The sequence below is a fragment of the Chaetura pelagica genome, unplaced genomic scaffold, assembly GCF_000747805.2.
Source record: "Chaetura pelagica isolate M959 unplaced genomic scaffold, ChaPel_1.0 scaffold472, whole genome shotgun sequence".
NCBI classification, from domain to species: domain Eukaryota; kingdom Metazoa; phylum Chordata; class Aves; order Apodiformes; family Apodidae; genus Chaetura; species Chaetura pelagica.
The window spans coordinates 3,122,952-3,140,816 of NW_009952566.1; the positions used below are offsets into that span (position 1 = coordinate 3,122,952).

The 17,865-nt window shown below is 38.1% G+C and overlaps 1 protein-coding gene across 1 annotated transcript in view; it reads left to right on the forward strand.

The window, feature by feature from the left end:
• APLF (aprataxin and PNKP like factor) overlaps nucleotides 1–17,865 on the forward strand; it is a 26,785-nt gene that overhangs the window by 3,230 nt on the left and 5,690 nt on the right. Inside the window, exons 2-7 of the mRNA XM_009993471.1 lie at nucleotides 1,196–1,348; nucleotides 2,300–2,426; nucleotides 5,068–5,246; nucleotides 7,794–8,182; nucleotides 15,213–15,338; nucleotides 17,779–17,825. Coding sequence (XP_009991773.1) covers nucleotides 1,196–1,348; nucleotides 2,300–2,426; nucleotides 5,068–5,246; nucleotides 7,794–8,182; nucleotides 15,213–15,338; nucleotides 17,779–17,825 — 1,021 coding nt within the window. The remainder of the gene's footprint in view (nucleotides 1–1,195; nucleotides 1,349–2,299; nucleotides 2,427–5,067; nucleotides 5,247–7,793; nucleotides 8,183–15,212; nucleotides 15,339–17,778; nucleotides 17,826–17,865) is intronic.

The following is a 17,865-nucleotide window of genomic DNA, read 5'->3' on the forward strand; positions in this document are numbered from 1 at the left end:
CAGAGCGGTAATTGGGCTCCCCTCCCCCCAAATCCTTCGTGCTACTGAGTTAACTAGTGAAGGGACGGAGCGTTTCAGCTGTTCTGCCTTGGTGAGGCCCCGTCTGGAATGTTGTGTCCAGTTCTGCGCCCCTCAGTTCCAGAAGGACAGAGAACTGCTTGGGAGGGCCCACCACAGAGCCACAAAGATGATGAAGGAAGTGGAACATCTCCCTTATGAGGAAAGGCTGAGGGAGCTGGGTCTCTTTAGCTTGGAGAAGACTGAGGGGTGACCTCATCAATGTTTACAAATATGTTAAGGCAGAGTGTCAGTAGGACGGAGCCAGGGTTTTTTCAGTGATGTCCAGTGATGGGACAAGGGGCAGTGGGTGCAAACTGGAGCATAGGAGGTTTCATGTGAATATCAGGAAGAACTTCTTTCCCATGAGAGTGACAGAGCACTGGGACAGGCTGCCCAGAGAGGCTGTGGAGTCTCAGTCTCTGGTGACATTCAAAACCCACCTGGACACGTTCCTGTGTGATGTGCTCTGGGTGACCCTGCTCTGGCAGGGGGGTTGGACTGGATGATCTTTCGAGGTCCCTTCCAACCCCTAGGGTTCTGTGATTCTGTGAAACATAGAATCACAGAATGGTTTAGGTTGAAAGGGACCTTGAAAATAATCAAATAACTACCCCCCACTAGACCAGGTTGCTCCAAGACCTATCCAGCTTGCCCATGTGTTCTCAAAGCTGGAAAGAATTTCAGATGTGGAGCCTCTGAGCTGAGAGTTTTAAAACTACCTTGAAGCACCTGAGTATGTGGTGTCAGCTCAGAGCTGCAGATGTGTGGCCTTTGGTGAGAACTTGCCAGGAGGTGCTGAGTTCATTGGGCATCTGATCCTGAAAACTGGATCTTAACTTTATTATTTGACTTTAGTATAGAATAAAACTTTAGGAAGTTGCACTGATCTACAGCAGGGTGAGTTCTCATTTCTGCTTTCTCAGGGTTTTGTTATGGCAGTGACAAGTACAAATTCTGTACAAGTACAAACATTTGACAAGTACAAATTCTGTACTTGTAACCAAAACAGTACAGTAGTGGTCAGCAGTGACTGGAGAATTGTTGGTTCAGAATACTTTCAGATCAACTTCTGTGTTTAAGGGAAAAGTACATGTTTATATTCATAAACTAGCTAAAAATTTATTTGCTTTCTTAGAAACAAAATCAAGAGGCTGATGCCAAAGAAGGACCAACTGTTCATTGTGTTGAGGTGTCTTGTAATCCGTCATTAATAGAACCTACATGTTCCAGCTCTGAGATACAAGGAACTGCAAAAATGAGGAAAAATGACACTGCTTCCAGACATTTGGTGGGTGATTAATTTTTAATTTACATGTAATACTTGTAAGCATGTGTTGGAAATGAAAAAGCTCAGTGTTTTTTATCCTGAAAGTAAACCGTGACAATCAAAAGTTGTGTACTCAAAATACCTGTTGTTTTATTGGTTGGCATTGTTTGTCATATAAGTATATAAATATATTTCTGTTATATGTTTATGTTTTTGAGAATTAGGCTGCAATAGTTGGTTCTCCAGAATATACAAAAATTGCTATTTCTGAAGTAATGTTTTGAACTTAGAATCTTGTTGCAGAGTTCAGTACTACAGAACAAGGTCCAGTTCTGGTCTCTATCAGTAACTGTGCTCTAAATATCTGTGAAGGGCAAGGGGTATGACTGTTCTTCAGCCAGCCTAAGAGCCTCTGGAATTTATATCTAAAGTGGATATAAGGAGGTGTCAGCCTTTACATTCTTGGGATGGATACTTTCTTAGTGACTAGAGATTCAAACAGATAGTATTAATTTCAGTACCTAAATATGTATCAAACATGACTTTGGTGTATTTAATTTATTTAGAGTGTGATTGCTTTCTGGAGAAAGGAATTGAGAGAATGCAAGCAAGACTGTGCTGTTTTTTTGACAAACAGGCATTTGTTTGTTAAACCTCCTCTTATTTTTCTGTGTGGAAACTCTACAGCAAGATGCTGATAAAGCTCTTCTGTGAAACTTTCAGTCTGTAGCCTTTTCTGTATTTATTACAAAGGTCTATGAAGGATTCTTTTTTTTAACTGAATGAAGATTTTTATAGATGATGTTGTCCTGAGTGAGTAGGAACTAAGGCAGTTTCAGGCAGTGGGCACCATCTATAAGGTGAGTGGTAACTCAGGCTGTGTTTGAAGGACATAAGTGTGTATAAACTTATGTTCTAGTTTTTATCTCTCTTTTGTAACTGGGGAAAGGAACTAAGTAAATATTGTTGCAGGTTCCTCCATCTGATGATGATGAAAATGAACAGTCAAAATCTATTCAAAGAAAGAGAGTGCTTCCATCTTGGATGCTGGAAAGAGATCTCCTGGTTCAGGGGATTTCTGAGCCTGTGATGAAAGGAGGTATGTTTGCAGTGTAGTACATTTGTATATCAATACACGTGTCCTTAGATATCATGTGCTGAAATTCTGATGGTGTTGACAGTGGTCCTACAGAACAGCCAACTGATTTTTTTTTTAATATATATTTTTTTGTCTTTTTATGTTATTTTAAAATGCCAGGTAATGCTGTTTCTGGAGAGCTGAACATCTGATGTTCTGGAGACCTTTCAAAACTTGTTTGTGTTGTCTGTTTTATTTTCCTATGTAAATTCTGGGTAGTTTTTATGCCTTTAATTCCAAGGCAACTCCACATTTAAGTTAGTAATGTATTGCCCTCCTAAGATTAGATTCTTCTAATTTCACAGGCTTTCAAGGTGGGTTTTTGGGGGCAGTGGTGTGTGTTAGTTTTTTTAGCTGCAACTGGATCCAATTTGATAACTTAGTCCAAAATTTCTTCCTACGAGGAGCAGTTCATCACAGTATAGCAGTTTCTTACCAGTATGATGCTATAATAATACTGCATTCCTTCTCATCCTTCCTGCAAAAGGAAACTGCTGAATGTGTGATTAACTTCTCCAGCATATCAGTGGTAGCAGCAGCAGAATACTGTATTTAGTTGCTGTCAATGGGAGACACAAGGGACAAGGCTTTGGCACAATCCCAAGAAAACTTTCTAGGGTGTCTGGCTGTGGTCCTGGGAGTTTGTAAGGACTTCTAAAACTGCCATTAGGTCTCTGACAAACGTGTTGAAAGGCATTTATTGCTCTGAGGACTTTTATTGATGTAACTTGAGGACTAAAGAAATGAGAGCTGAGGAGGGCAACGGCTACCTGCAAGAACACCAGGCTACCCCAGCCTTTCTCTCTTTCTCTCTGCTGAGGACAGCCTGCCCCAACCTGCTTTCTGTTCAGTGGTGAGGTGTGAGGTGGTGTAGGTGCTAACTGCTGAGTTCCTTTTGTTAGTCTATTTAAGTGTCCAAACTGTGGCTGGTGTCTGTTCCTCTGTATCCAACAGCTATTCTTTAATTCCTCTGTTGCTACCTGCTGTTTTTGCTGAGGTGGTGTAGTGGAAAAAATTTGGCTCTTGGTGCCCAAGCAGGCCTGCAGAAGTGTTTCATGTAGTGTCTGACCAATGGCTTCTTATCTCCTGTAGTGAATGCAGGTGTCTGCATGGATTGACTGACCTGAATAGCTACAGCTTTAAACGCCTCAGTTGCATGCCATTGGTTACCCTGCCTATTCCTTTCCTCAAAAGCTAGTTTTGAGAACATTGTATGAAGCAAAATTAACCTTATATTTGTATTTTTCTCCCCTTTCCCATCAAAATCTAGACTGTTCTCTACTGGCTTATTTCCTCTGATGTAAAAATAGCATCTTCCAGAGGACTTCTGCTGGCTGTGTTGAATCTTGCACTAGTATGATCGTTTTCTTTTGTTTGAGTTTGTTGGTTTTTTTTTTTGTTGTGTGTTAGGGTGTTTTATTTGTTGGTTTTTTTTTGTTTGTTTGTTTTCTCCAGAACTACTGTAATGTTTGTTGTATAAGTGTATATATAATTTGTTTCAAAGACTGGATGTTTCTATCATGTAGGTGTTGAGACTGGGAACTATGTGGGCAAGAGGGATCTGTGTGTTGTTGAAGGTCTGACCTTGAGGGAGCTGGAGATAGGTAGGAGCACTGGTGGAGCAAGTTAAAAGTCTTCATGTGAGAGAGTGATTCCAGCTTAGAATGAGCTGCTTTGATAAAGCTATCCATCTCTTCTGCAAATGTAAAATATTTTCTTAAAATTGTGAAATGGTTTGCATCTTTTTAGGATGATATTGGATGGGAAAGCAGAAAGGTAGTGAGTAAAACTGAAAGGCTGCCCTTTTATTTTTTTTCTGCCTGTCTTCCTGCTGGCAAGGGAATGCTGATTTGTGGTTTTAAAGTCAGACATTTGGAAAAATTTCTTGCTTTGTATGAATGACTCTGGTATGTTGGTATTTTTTCAGGGGGCAGAGTTTTTGAAGTCTTGCGAAGTCTTGCAGAAGTATCTTCCTTCTGAATGTGTTTTGCAGCTGACGGAGCTATAACAAAACCAGGACACTGGCCCTACCTCACTCCCAGCTGTATATTCAGAAAATACTAATTCAGTACAGAGAAATTTCAATTTTCTGGCACATGAAGCTTTCCAAAGAGAAGCACAGTGTTTGCTGTCCCTCTATCAGTTACTGGCTGATTAAATAATTGTCTGTGATGTGGTTGACTAGGCAAGTGGGCATACCCTGATTTTGCTATGTCCTAAATGTTTGTGTATAAGCTGGTGATCTGAACTGATATTTGCAGGAAAGTTCTGTGGTAAAAGTCATCCTTGGACATGTGATTTACTTGATCAGCTTCTATTATGTAAGTGAAATTGTCAGTTACACTGGTACAGTCAGTCCTGAATATCCTTTCCCACATATTTATTGTTTTTTTTTCAATTTTCCTCCTCAAACATCTGTTTCATTATTCCTTTAAGTGGGAAGAAAAAAATGTCTTGTTGAAAAAGCACATGCCCAACTACTGCTATTTCTCATGCTTTTTGCCTAGTGTTCTGCTTTAATATAGCTTTAGAATTATTTTGTGGTTAATGATTTCACTGTAAAAGTTACATTCTGGAAGTACTCTTTTGTTTTTATTTTAAGGTAGTAGAATGAAAAAAGGCCAAGGAAGTGGAGAAAGTAATATGGAGTCATTAAAATCAGAAGTAAGTGTGCAGCAGAAAAAAAGATTAGCTTCTGAAGAAACTGTAGAGGATTTCGAAGGTGAAGAGCAAGATCAAGGGAAAAGGAGCTGCCTTTCCATCTCTGTCCCTTCATCTCAGGTAATTTTTTGGCTCAGGGCAGAACCATGGTATTTAAAAATAGGAGAATGTAGTTGGCAATGTCATGTTGAAGGTTGGGTCTACAGCATAACTATGTGTTTTGCCTGTGATTTGCTCTGTAACAGTTATTTTGAAATGCCAGGCAACTGGGCAGCTCTATAGCAAGGGTCCTAGAAGCCTTCAGAGACCTGGTTTTCTGTGCTTCCTTCTCAGGATCTGGGACTTAGGCCCTGAATGTTCCATAGAAATACCAGGCTTCCAGCTTTACAGCAAGAGGCTGGAAAACAATGGCCAAAGTACTGGTCCTAGGCATAGCTTGATATGTTCTGAGAACACTTTAGAGATAGGTGATGGTAGGATGCTGGTGTAATGCAACACTGGGCTTTGCCCAAACTAGTCATTCTACTTGGTGAAGTTTTATGGTCAGAAAATTATGGGATGTGGCTTAGCAACCATTGTGTTTTCAAGAAAAGTAGCAAGGAGTGTGCTTATGCCACCATCTCAAAATCTAAGCCAAAAAAAAAAGGAGAAAGAAAAAAATAATCTGAAATCCAGAATGGTCTGTCGGCATGGGGAGGTTGGAACTGGATGATCTTTTTGGGCCCCTTCCAGCCCAAACCATTCTGTGATTCTATGAATGAGTGAACAGACACCTCAGTCCAGCTGGTCAGTGTCTGAGTGTCATCCAAGAACAGCTGCATTTATAGGCAGTTAAATCTTTACTGATAGCACCCTACTACTAACGATAAGAGAAGGATCATTAACAAAGTCAAACAAAACATATGCTGAGAGAAAATCAAGACTTTCACTGACTTTTTCTTGGGGGAGGTGTTTCTAATCTCTAGCATTATAATTGTCTGTATCTCTTCTAGGATCTGATAAAATACTTGAAATACTAGTATTTTATATGCTTCCTTGGTTTTGACATGGAAAGCTATGGGGGGTTGTTTTGTAATTAAATGTTAAGGTTAATTGAAATAATCTACTAATGGGGAGCATACCCTCAGGGTAGTTTTGGTATCACTTAGTGGTATCTTTGAATCTGAGAAAATGTTCTGAGTGTTGAGCTCTGTTTATTGGCTAGGTACATTAATACCAGCTGCTGTTTTCTCTTTGTCAAATTATAAGGTGAGTGACTACGTAATTAATTATTTCTTTTTGCTTTATACTTACAAATATGAAGCCTTACTTTCTCTTAGGAATTTCATAATGCATTTTTATCTCAAGTGTGGTGTAAGAAATTGCCTGCAGAGCTTTGCAGGAAAAAAAAAAAGTGGGTTAATGCAGCAAAAGTAGTAGTCAGAGAGAGCTCTAAAAGATCAGAATTTTGATATCCAAACCAAAATAATGCACCTGTTGTCATATTTAAGGACATGAAGAAAACCTGCTATAGGGCAGGAAGTAAAAAGAATCTTAATCCTTCTAAGCTGCTGTCAGATGTCAGTGAGGTCATATGCAAGTTATAACTGGTGCTAATACTGCTGTTGTCTCTGGTTTTCCTTGATTGCAACCTGTTTTTTAACTAGTCATTATAATAAATGTGGAAGTGTTAAATCTCATTATATACAATATGGATTGAAATACGTAGTAGAGAAGTCACAAGTGGGAGTGGCAAATGAGAGTAATTTACTCCTTCTTTTTCAAATGAAGGCTTATTTCCTAAGCTGTTTGCTCAGCCTTATTTTGGGAGTCTTGATAAAGGAGTCATCTTTGTCTCTGAGCTGACTTACTTAATGCTGTTGCCATTTGATGTTAATGCTGACTTTGCCCTTTATTAATCAAATTGCTGCTCAAATGTAATTGTGTCTGTTTTTGGTGAAGATTTTGTGAGACTTGAATTGAAAGAAACAAAATAAAATAGGAAACCAGCAACTGATTTTCAAGCTCTGCCAAACATATCTGTGTAAACTACATATAAATTTACTGGATGGAGAACGTTGATAATAAACTATAGAGAGTAAGGACCTTGGAACAGTTCTGTAGTGTATTGAGGTATTCCTTCAATATAGGTATGCTTCCAGGTAATGCCTTGGTTGCTGGGACAATGTTCCTCTCTTGGTTATGTATCTCAATTTTTCTTTGTAAAGCACAGATCACTTAAGTGTACATATGTACACATATCTACTTCATCTTTACATGTATAACCCCCATTAATTTTTCAGGAACAGTACTTCTAATTGAAAGTTAATTTAAGCAAAAGTCATTGGACTATTCACAGACTGAGGCCGTGAGAGGGGAGCAGGTCTGTTTTGTGAGGGAACTGAAGCTGAGAACTGAAGCTCTGGGATGTGTGTGTATGTATGTTCTTAACTTGAGCCTTTCATTCAGTGTCTCTATTTAACAGCTAACTTGGGTTTGGAAAGTGCAACAGAAGATAGTAAAGGCTGGACCAAATGATCTTCTGAGGTCCCTCCCAGTGTGGGCTGTTTTATAATTCTCTGATTTTGAAAACCTTAATGATGAGATGAGGCAGAGTTTTACCTTAAAGCTTTTAATTCTAAAGAGTGTAAGTTTTCAGGTCCTTCAAAATGTAACCTTGTTCCACAGAATCCATCTGGATTTCCTCTTGAAAGTACCATGAGAAACATGGAAGGAAATGGCAAGACTGGAACAAAAAACCCTGGAAGTTCTCTGGAAAAAAATGTTAGGGAGCTGCATAGTAAATTATCTAAAGGAATAGGTCAGATCTCCAGTAAAACAAATGTAATTGAGAAAACAGAAAACAAAGAGCAGATTTCTGGTTCTACAAGCCAACAAGCTCACTGGGGCAGGACTTCCCAATGTTTTGGTGCCCAGGAAGGGATTCTTGAGCCTGATGCAAATCTGGATTACAAGACTGAGATTTCTGACTCAACCAGCAGTGCAGATGCTTCAGGAAACTCCAAACAGATCAAGCATAAGAGGACACCTTGCATGTATGGAACAGGCTGTTACAGGTAAAGCAAAGTTAAAACTAGCTTAAGATAGCTTATGTTTAAAAAGTCATGTATTGCCTGTGGAAGAGAGAACAGTAAAGTCATTACAAGCTTTGATTCGAAAAAATCTTTTGGTAAACAGGCGACTGATGAGAAACAAAGATTTTTTAAAGTATAAAAGGAGGAGTCAGGATGTCTTGCTAACTGCTAATATAATGCAAACAGGGGATGAAGTACTTGAGCAAATCAAAAGATGAAACGTTGTAGGAAATGAGAAACAAAGGTCCATTTTAAAAGGAAGCTAATAAAAAACTTGTGTGTACAGTACATGTACCAGCACAGAGAGGAGATATAATTTGTTGAAATGCCCAACATAGACCCTGGAGGTTTGTTTTACTGTCAGATTAAACTTTCATTAAAGATTATTTTATTTATTGAAATTACTGTAAGCTTTGTGATCCAGATATTTGAAGTACGTATTATTTATCATCCCTAAATAATGAAGAATTATTTTTTTATAACTTGGCCAGTTTTTGTGGGGTTTCTGGGTTTGTTTTTTAAGCTTTCAGTCCCCTTCTAAAACCAGAACGAAGTATGCTCACAAACATAATTTTTACCCTTACCTGGTCAGTGTCTTTGGAGATGCTTCAAGGGAAGAATTCCTCCCCGCCCCATTTCCTCTCAGTTCACAGTGAAAAATCTGTCATATGAATATGTTGTGTGGTATAACATGTTCCAGCAAAGCTCCAAAACACTGGTGTTGGGTGCCTGACCTGTTGCTAACTTCCTTCTGCTCAGAAAAGATCTGGAATGCTATGTGGTGATATGTTGAAGGGAAGATAAACACCTAGAGCTCTTGAGGCTAGCAAGTAACCAATGACCCAACAACTGCATATAGAATGTTCTGAGCTCTAGATAAATCCACGTATGTTGTAAGGTCAAAAGATGAGGCTAAGCCAAGAAACGGGGTCCTGGGGTTTGAGTGGTTTTTGGTTTTTTGGGGGGGTTTTTTTGGTTGTTTGTTTTGGTTTTTGTGTGTGGTTTTTTGTGTTGTTTTTTTTTAATTTTTGGTATTTTTTTTTAAAGCCTCCAAGGGGATTGAGTAGTAAGAAAAACAGTGAGGTTGTTTAGAAAACAAACAAGCACAATTAAATGGGTTCTTGTGTACATTTGGTGTGCCTAATGCTGCAGATAACTAAATCAAAATCATAAAGCTGTCATGTTAATGAACATGTTGGTCTTTCAGTTTTCATGTATCTTTCTCTTACATCTCAGTTTTTGCCCTTAATGAATATGATTAAAATGTGGTTTTTTTAGGCAATTAAGATGATCTGGTACAACTGCAGCCTCTAGTTTGCACCAGGCAATTTAATTTTACTCAGACAAGTTTTCCCCTTTATGGAGTTGAAGCTCATATAATGCTCTGATATGTTGAAGGATTTCTAATACTTAGGAAGGCAAATTTTAGTTACAGGTGATGTGAACTAGGAGTCTGCATGTGCTTATTTCTTCCTGGGTCTTTATTCCAAAATGTTTGGCAGCAAATCTTGTGGAAAGTATTGCTTTAAAGAAAAAAAAAGAGTGCTCTGAAATGACACATTTACAAAATTTGTAAAGATGAAGTATCAAAAGCATCAGCTTTGATCTTCAGGAAATATAATGAGACTAAATCTGTTTGTTTTCAGCAAGAGAAATATGCTTTGTAGTTTGCCAGCATTTGCTTTTAATACAAGACCACCAGGTAGTCTTTCTGTGTCGATGGGACAGCTGTGTCAAAGCAAGTCATTGCAGTTACCTGTATTTTTAACAATATGTAGGAAAGTGTGACGCTAATGGGTGTTTTGAAGGAACAGATTGATAGTGTGTTCAGTGTCCCATTGTGTAGTGTTTTCCTTGAGCAAAAACTAGAGAGTTGCTGAGATAGAGGAACTACTTTGAGTGTTCTTTTGAGTGCCATGGTGTCACGATCCGGTATTCGGACACGTGGCAATTTTTCATAAAGGTGATCCCAACTGGTGAAATTAAGACGCAAACGAGGTCAGATGTCACATGCACAACAAACATTTATTAGAGTAACAAAGCAAAGGTCCCTAGAGCGGATAGGACAGGCAGGAAAACAGAGACAGAAAAGAGAGGAGAAAGCAGAGAGATAGAGGACAGCAAGCGAGAGAGCATAGTTACCACCCACGGTGCAGCGATGTCGTCGGTGGGGAAGTGGTTCCTGGTGGAAAAGTACTTCCAATGCACCCATAGAGTCCCAGACTTTTATACAGTTCTTGCCCACTGCCCCCCCACTTTTCTTTCCGGAGTAAGAAAAAACTCCTATCTTCTCTGTGCTCCTCCGAGATAACAAGGGGGGTAGGTATGGCACCAGGTTAAGTCCTGCAGATAGTCTTTGTCTGGATAATTGCTGGGGTCTCTGCATAACGAAGGGGAGGATGAGACGACTGGCACCACAGGTTTAATTTATTGCAGGGGAGTATCCTGCTCTCAAAGCCAGCTGTAGATCTCTTTAGTCCATCAACAAATGTTGTTTCTCAGATGCCACAAGACACACAACAGATATCTTGAGTGTCAGAGTCCATATCTCTTGGATTGTTCGAGACAAACATTGTAAATTCTGAATGCCACACATGGGTAATTGGTTTCCCTCTCCTTAATTTCTTTTAACCTTTATGAAGCTGTCTTCTAACAAGGTGTGCAGTAGGAGTCAGCATTTTAAATTAATTGTGCTTTGGTAATAGTAATATTTCCTTGAATTTTTTTTTCTAGGTGAGGTTTCTTGTCATAAAATGTCATTTATCCCATAACTAAATGCTCTTTGGAGTTCTAGTCTTTATTTTGTAAACTCCTATTAAGAGATACTTGTCTTCTGGTTTTAGCACCTTTTCTAGGTGCCTTGTGAAACAGCACAAATTGAAAATATTCAATGTTCTATTGCTTTTACTAGAACATTTTATCTTAAACATTTAGGAAATAATTTTGTGACTCAGAGCTCAGTTTCTTCATTTATGAATCTGAAAATGCTGCTTCTGAAAGAATCAAACTTAATGCACAATTTTTCTTGTTATCCTTCATCACCAGATTCTCTTTCTGAGGTAGCCTGAAGCTTAACCATGTTGAAAGAAACTACTGTTACCACCAGGAGGCAGAGTGCACTGTGTACGTTATCTGACTGTCATTTGTTGTCAAGAAACATACTCTTTGAGTACTGTTTTGTGTTCGTTGTCTGCTGCTTGTTTTTCCACAGTTAGAAGAACAGGAAAGGAAAATTAAATCCAAACCCAACCTCTGTTTTTAAGGGCTGCATAGAAGGGGTTGGCAGACCTGAACTCTCATTTCTAAAACTGTAACCCCCAATTTTTGTCCACAGTTGTATCCTTTTGCTTGCCTGCAATACAGTGCTCTGCTGACTGGGTGTATGTAAATCTTTCCCAGAGCTGTCAAAGCAAGGCATGCTCAACCAACCTTTGGATTTGTATGTTTGTTCTTCTAAATACCTTGCTCTTTGTTTCTTATTTTAAGTATTTTTTGTTTCACCTGAAGCTTGTAAATCTGGTGGCTGAAGACCTTCATCTGTCTTTTTTTGAGTTGTGTCTTCTAATAAGATTTACAATTTAGAACTTAAAAACATCTTGTGTGCAGTTGTGGCATAACTTCAGGCTCGAATTCTATGGCTTTATAGCTAGTGCAGGGAACTCAATACATCTTCACTTCTGCTTTCTGTAGTAGTCCTTGAGATGCAAGGGTCTTCTGCATGTGGTTGTGAAGAGCCAGGATTCTGACCTAATCAATTAAACTTACTTTAGAGAAAGCCTTTAGTAGCTGCACAGTTGAAGATCTGTCTTAAATATTTCACTGAGTAGTGCTCAACTTGTGCTTTCACTGACAGCCTTGATTCTGAAGAATTTTATCAGTTTTATTTGCATAACTTTTAATTTCATAATTTTCTGCATCATGAAGTGTGAGTTCAGAGCTTCTGTAGAAGCAAAGTTGCAGTAACTGTGTGAGTATGTTTATGAGAAGGCAAAGCTTCGATAAGACTTTATTCTTCAGATAGGTTTTTAATTGGTTACATTTTTGTATGAGTGTAGCTTAATTTTTTTTTAAATCAAATGAATGACTTATTCCTGTGTAATGAGGTTTTGTTATGAAACTGATTAACTTTGAAGGGCAGCTCATGGCATGATAGTTGTGCTCTTAACAACTCAAATCTCTTGTGTCTAAAAACAATTAAAAAAACCCCAAACATAAACCAAACCCTTATTGAAAGAAGCTTTAGATTTTTGCAAGAAGGGAAAATGTTTGCTTAATATAAGCCATGCATTTCTCTGCTTATATTTTGCTGTTTATTGTTGCACGACACCAAAGTTGAATAAGTACAAATTATCCAGGTAAAGCTGAGATAGAAAAATGTTTCTACTAGTTCTGAGCATTTGAAATAGGACATGTTGAAAATTATTCACATGTAATGTATAATTTGAGGAGCACCACCTGCTGCCCCAAAGAGTCCCGAAGCCTTCTGATAGGGAGTGTACATCAAGACCCTTTCATTTCTCTTCCTCCTTCCTCCCATACTACTTTTCTTTTTTCTCTTCAGTTCTGCCTCTCCCCACCCCCATAAGGGTTGTTTGGTGTGGTCCAAGTAGGTTTTGAAGTAAATTTTTGAACAGGAATTGTTATCTCCTAAAACACAATAGGCTGACTAAACGATAGGTGTTAGGCCTTCTTTCCTTGGTGGCTATGATGCTTCATGTATCTTATTGTAGGAATAAATATAAAAATGGCTTCACAGATTATAGTTGCTTATGTATGCCTTTGAGAAGACAAGTTTTGTCTCAGATGGCTCAAAATTCTTGCTAATATTGCTAATCAGTTAGTTCTGTGCATTTAGGAAACAAAGCAGGTAGCCTCTAGAACTACTTGGTTTCATCCCATTTATTTTTAAATAGGAAAAGAAGTAGGCAGCCAGCCTGAATTTGGTGTAAGTGATGTTTCCTGAGAACTTGTGGTAGAGTAAATGACTGGTAAATGCAACCTTGCAGTGATTGCTTACTCTACAGTTTGCAGAAATTAACAGAAGAGAGGAGGACAAGAAATGTTGTCACTAATGTAAATAGATCCAAGGGGTAATGCATCTTTCATATGTAGCTTGTTGAAGAGTTTATCTTCAGCTTGCTTGTTGAGTTTCCTGAGTGAAAGATACCAGGCAAATGGAAATTTAAAGTACTAATACTAAATACCTAATCTTTTAAAAGTGCTTAAAAGGAGGTCACAGTGCTTAAAAAGCAAAAACTAACAAAAGCTTTTTTTTTTCCTTTCCCTTTGGTGATAGTTGAAATGCTAACATTAATCTTGACTGTTCCCTATAAAGTTCATAAGAGATCATTGTGAACTTGAAAGAAAGAATGCCTGAGATCAGGGAGGTCGGTGTTGTGTGTGTATGTACCTAGCCACATATATGTTTCTGGCTTTGTGTTTCTAAATGCAGGTGTAACAAGTGTAAATTAAAGCATTAATTACACTGTAGTTTAAAGTTGTCATTCCTCTTGCTTGATGCAAGTTGATTGCTTTTATAATTTGCATAAACACATTGAAGATTATGTTCTCTGGGAATTAGTGTGGTAAATAATGTAAGTATTTTGTGGGTGTCTTTTGGAAAATGTAATTTATTAAAGTGTGTCATATTTCATGCTTTAAAATATTACTCTTGGAAAAAAAAGTCTGGAATAAACCATAGAAAAAAGTAGATTTGCTTTTGGTACCAACTTTGTAGAATGTTTCAATGTCACGTTAATTTCTTCTGAAATCACAACCTTCTTTTCTGTGTTCTTTTTAAAATCACTTGCAGAAGTTTTATAAAGCAGACTCTTCTCTAAATGTTATTTATAGCTGCCTTATGTTGTGTATGCAAATCTACTGCCTAGAAGCAGTAGAAATGTTCTTTCAGTGATGTCTTTGTATTTACCACTTGCTTACCTTGGATTCAACTGCGTAAGTGCTGTAGAGCAAAAAGTAATGGATGCTGGTAATGTGCTCTCATCCCTAACAGTGGTGTGACCCATCCACATGCTGAGCTGTTATGTCTTATGGTACAACTTTGTTATCATTTGGTATTTCAAGTGAAAGGTCATGGTAGCCGACCAGACTTGAAAGCCTAATCAATATAATGCCCAGTAGATGGCTCCATCTGGAATAATATACTGGCATTGCAAGTATTCAAGTGAGCAGTAACTTATAGAATCATTAAGGTTGGAAAAGACCTCTAAGATCATCAAGTTCAACCATCAACCCAACATCACCATGCCCACTAAACCATGTCATGAAGTCCCATGTCTACACACTTTTTGAACACCTGCAGGGATGGTGACTCCACCAGTTCCCTGGGCAGCCTCTTCCAGTGCTACTCTTTCAGTAAAGACATTTTTTCTAATATCCAATCTAAACGTCCCCTGGTACAACTTGAGGCCATTTACTCTCATCCTATGGTGGGTTACTTTGGAGAAGAGACCACTGCCCTTTCAGGCAGTTGTGGAGAGTGGTAAGTCTTCCCTCAGGCTCCTCTTCTTTGGACTAAACAATCCCAGTTCCCTCAGCTGCTCCTTGTAAGACAGAGAGAGAGAAAGAATAGTTACAACAGATCACCTAAAGCTAATATATGATATCCCAAGAACATGGGGAGTCTTCAGTACTGCAGCTGTTTGGCTACTATGCCTTCATTGGCCCTTCCAACTCAAGCTGAGACTTCAAGAATAAGTTTCTGTTGCACCTCAATAGCTCTAGAGGGAGTTGTAGCTATGTAAGTTATCCACTGAGTAAGATTCATGATGTATGACATCAGTAAATTGTGTACCTGTTGGAGGTCTGAAACTGAAAGCTGATGGTGAATCCTGAAAGTAGGTCTTGCATTCTGTATGAAGTTAAAACATTCAAAGCTCCTCTTCAGGTAACCACAGAAAAATTAGTTTTCCCTGATGAGTAATGTCTTTCTTACCCACTTCTCATGTTCAGATGGAACAGTCATTTCTGAATATATATTTGTCTTTTGCAGGAAGAATCCCATTCACTTTCAGCAATTCAGTCACCCTAATGATGATGACTATCATGAAACTGAGGTGGTAACTCAGGATAAGGATGATAACCGGCCTGAGTGTCCATATGGAACAGCCTGTTATAGGTAAGGAGCACTGTACAAAGTGGCTTGTCTTGTTTTATAGGTTAAAACTTCTTCCCCTGGTGTTCCAAAGAGACAACAGAATACTGAGTAATTCTTGATGTTCAGTCTTGGGTGCAGCAATATCATTATGGCTCTTTTTGAAGTTTCATTGCCTTCTGAAATTGGCTGTGGACAGAGTGCTACCTTTAGAGCACCAAAGTCTGTGCAAAATATTTGTTAGTGATTTCAGCTGCCAAACATTAAAACTTGACTTGTGGAACCTGTTCAGTGACCTAGAGATCAACAGTTTTTCAATTACCAACATGTAAAAAACTTTTCTTTTTTATATAAACAATAATTTATTGTTACATGTTAGTGTTGATATTTAACTTAAAGTTTTGGTAAAGTCCTTCTTGAGATTTTCTACACAACCTCTCTTTTAATCAGTCTTTGATTTGTTAGAAAGCATAAAATCCAGTTTATGTACTGTTGATTTTCTTCTGCAGATGGCTTTTTTCCATTTGTTTCTGCATGTCTAGGTTTTAGACTTTTATTTAGCAGAATTTAATGACTGCTATGTAATTGACACAATGGAAAGATGTATTTTCAGGCAATAGCACTTCTGTGGGGATATACTGTAACAGATGGCTGCTGTTACTACAGATTTTGCTTGAGCAGAAACATTTGCTCCTCTCCTGGAAAGCGTGGTGATCTTAGCCTGTACGCTAGGAAATGTAACAAAATGAGGGTAGATTTTAAGAAAAAGCCATGTCACTTTCAGCTAATGCAAAAGTGTTTCTCTTCTGAGAAATATTTCTGAAATTCATTTCTCATCTCCAGATGAGAAATCTAGGTTTATTCTAGTAATGAAATTGCCAACATACTTTCCAGGAGTACAGTGGTGCTTTATCCAAAACCAGAATTCTCTCTCTTTCCAGATAAGACAAATTTCTGTGCTGTATTAGTTGATAATTTCTTAATCTGCATTTTATTCTTTGGGGTTAGAGGCACAAAGCAATGATAATTCTTTCAGCAAAGCAGCAGGTGTCATTTGTAGGGTTTTCAGGTTATTTTTCTTGTCTTTATGTGTTGGCTATTACTTGAAGGAAGCATAATTGAATGATCTGAATGCTGCACCTGGAGTTGATGGTCTGATGCTGACAGTAGTAGTAAAACATAGAAATAGGCAATTCTTTTTGTTTCAGTACAGTGTATTTAACAAGAAGCTGTGCTTCTGTTTTTTATTCAGATAACTATCACTTCTAATGCACACATAATGTACTTTGGGATAGCAGTAGCTATCGAATTGCAAATCAACTTGAAGTGTGTGAATCTGTTACAAGCTATTTGACATAAAAATGAGATTTTTCTACTGAAGAATAACTATATTCTAGTTTTGAAGAATATAAAAACATAAATAGGCAACCATTTTACCAGGTAGTCTTCACAGCAAGGGTATTTTGTAAAAGGTACAAAAACTTGTGCAGTTGCAGAAATTAATCTCCAGTTTCAAGCAATATCATAATGGTAAGTCATTCTTGTATAGTGGGCTTTAATTGTTGCTTATTTTCAGAAGCAGAAATTAGGACAACTGAATTGGTTTTCTTCCAAAGGTACACATTTTCTTAATTTTCTGCGCAAAAAGAAATTGGGTTGAAACCATTTTAACCTGCAGCCCTGAAAAAGCTTCTGATACACTAACATGACAGATGAGCAAATGTAATTTCGACCAAGCTTAAACATTAGAGCAGCATTTGGTAGCTGTTTGGAGCAAGGGTAATAAGTCTGTGTTAATGACCTGTACTGAATGAGGGGAACATGTATTGCAGATCCAAGAATAAGCTGACTTATATTTTCCTTTCATTGCTTGGATGCTGTTTTTTAATAGGATACAAACACTTGTCAGCTGAACTTGGTGGATTGTAGCAGCATAGTACAGATATAAGTAATTTCTCTGAAGAATCCTCCTGTAGATCTCCCTGTGATCCTTCAAGACAAGTATTTCTTTCCAAATTCTTTAGTTTTCCCAAAGTAATTAACTTGTAGCCTTACATTGCAGAATATGGAAGCTCTGCCAGGTTATCTTAGACCTATGATGCACTGTGCACACATTGTACTTACTGCATCAGAAGGTACATTTTGGTTTAATTTTTAGTGAGAGGAAATAGTTGGATCGGTTCTTATCATGCTGAACAAATGCATTTCATCTTACATTTTTGGAAACTGTCTCATCTCTTGGTTTTGATCAGCCATCCTTTTTTTAAATAATGAAACAAGAGGAATTTGTATTTATATTTTTCCACCCTATGTTCTGTAAGCTGAGACACTGCAGTAAGACACTGGTCACAGAATTTTATTTTAAAAATAACTGAAAATTATCCATAAAATACCAAGGGGTTCTGGGCTGGTGAAGTGTGGAACAGGGTGACGAATCAAGCTTTTACTGTTTTCTTCTTTGCAGGAAGAATCCACAGCACAAGCTAGAATACAAGCACAGTGCACCTCCAGGTAAGCCAAATTGTTCAGTATAGCTCAAAGTGTATGTAGG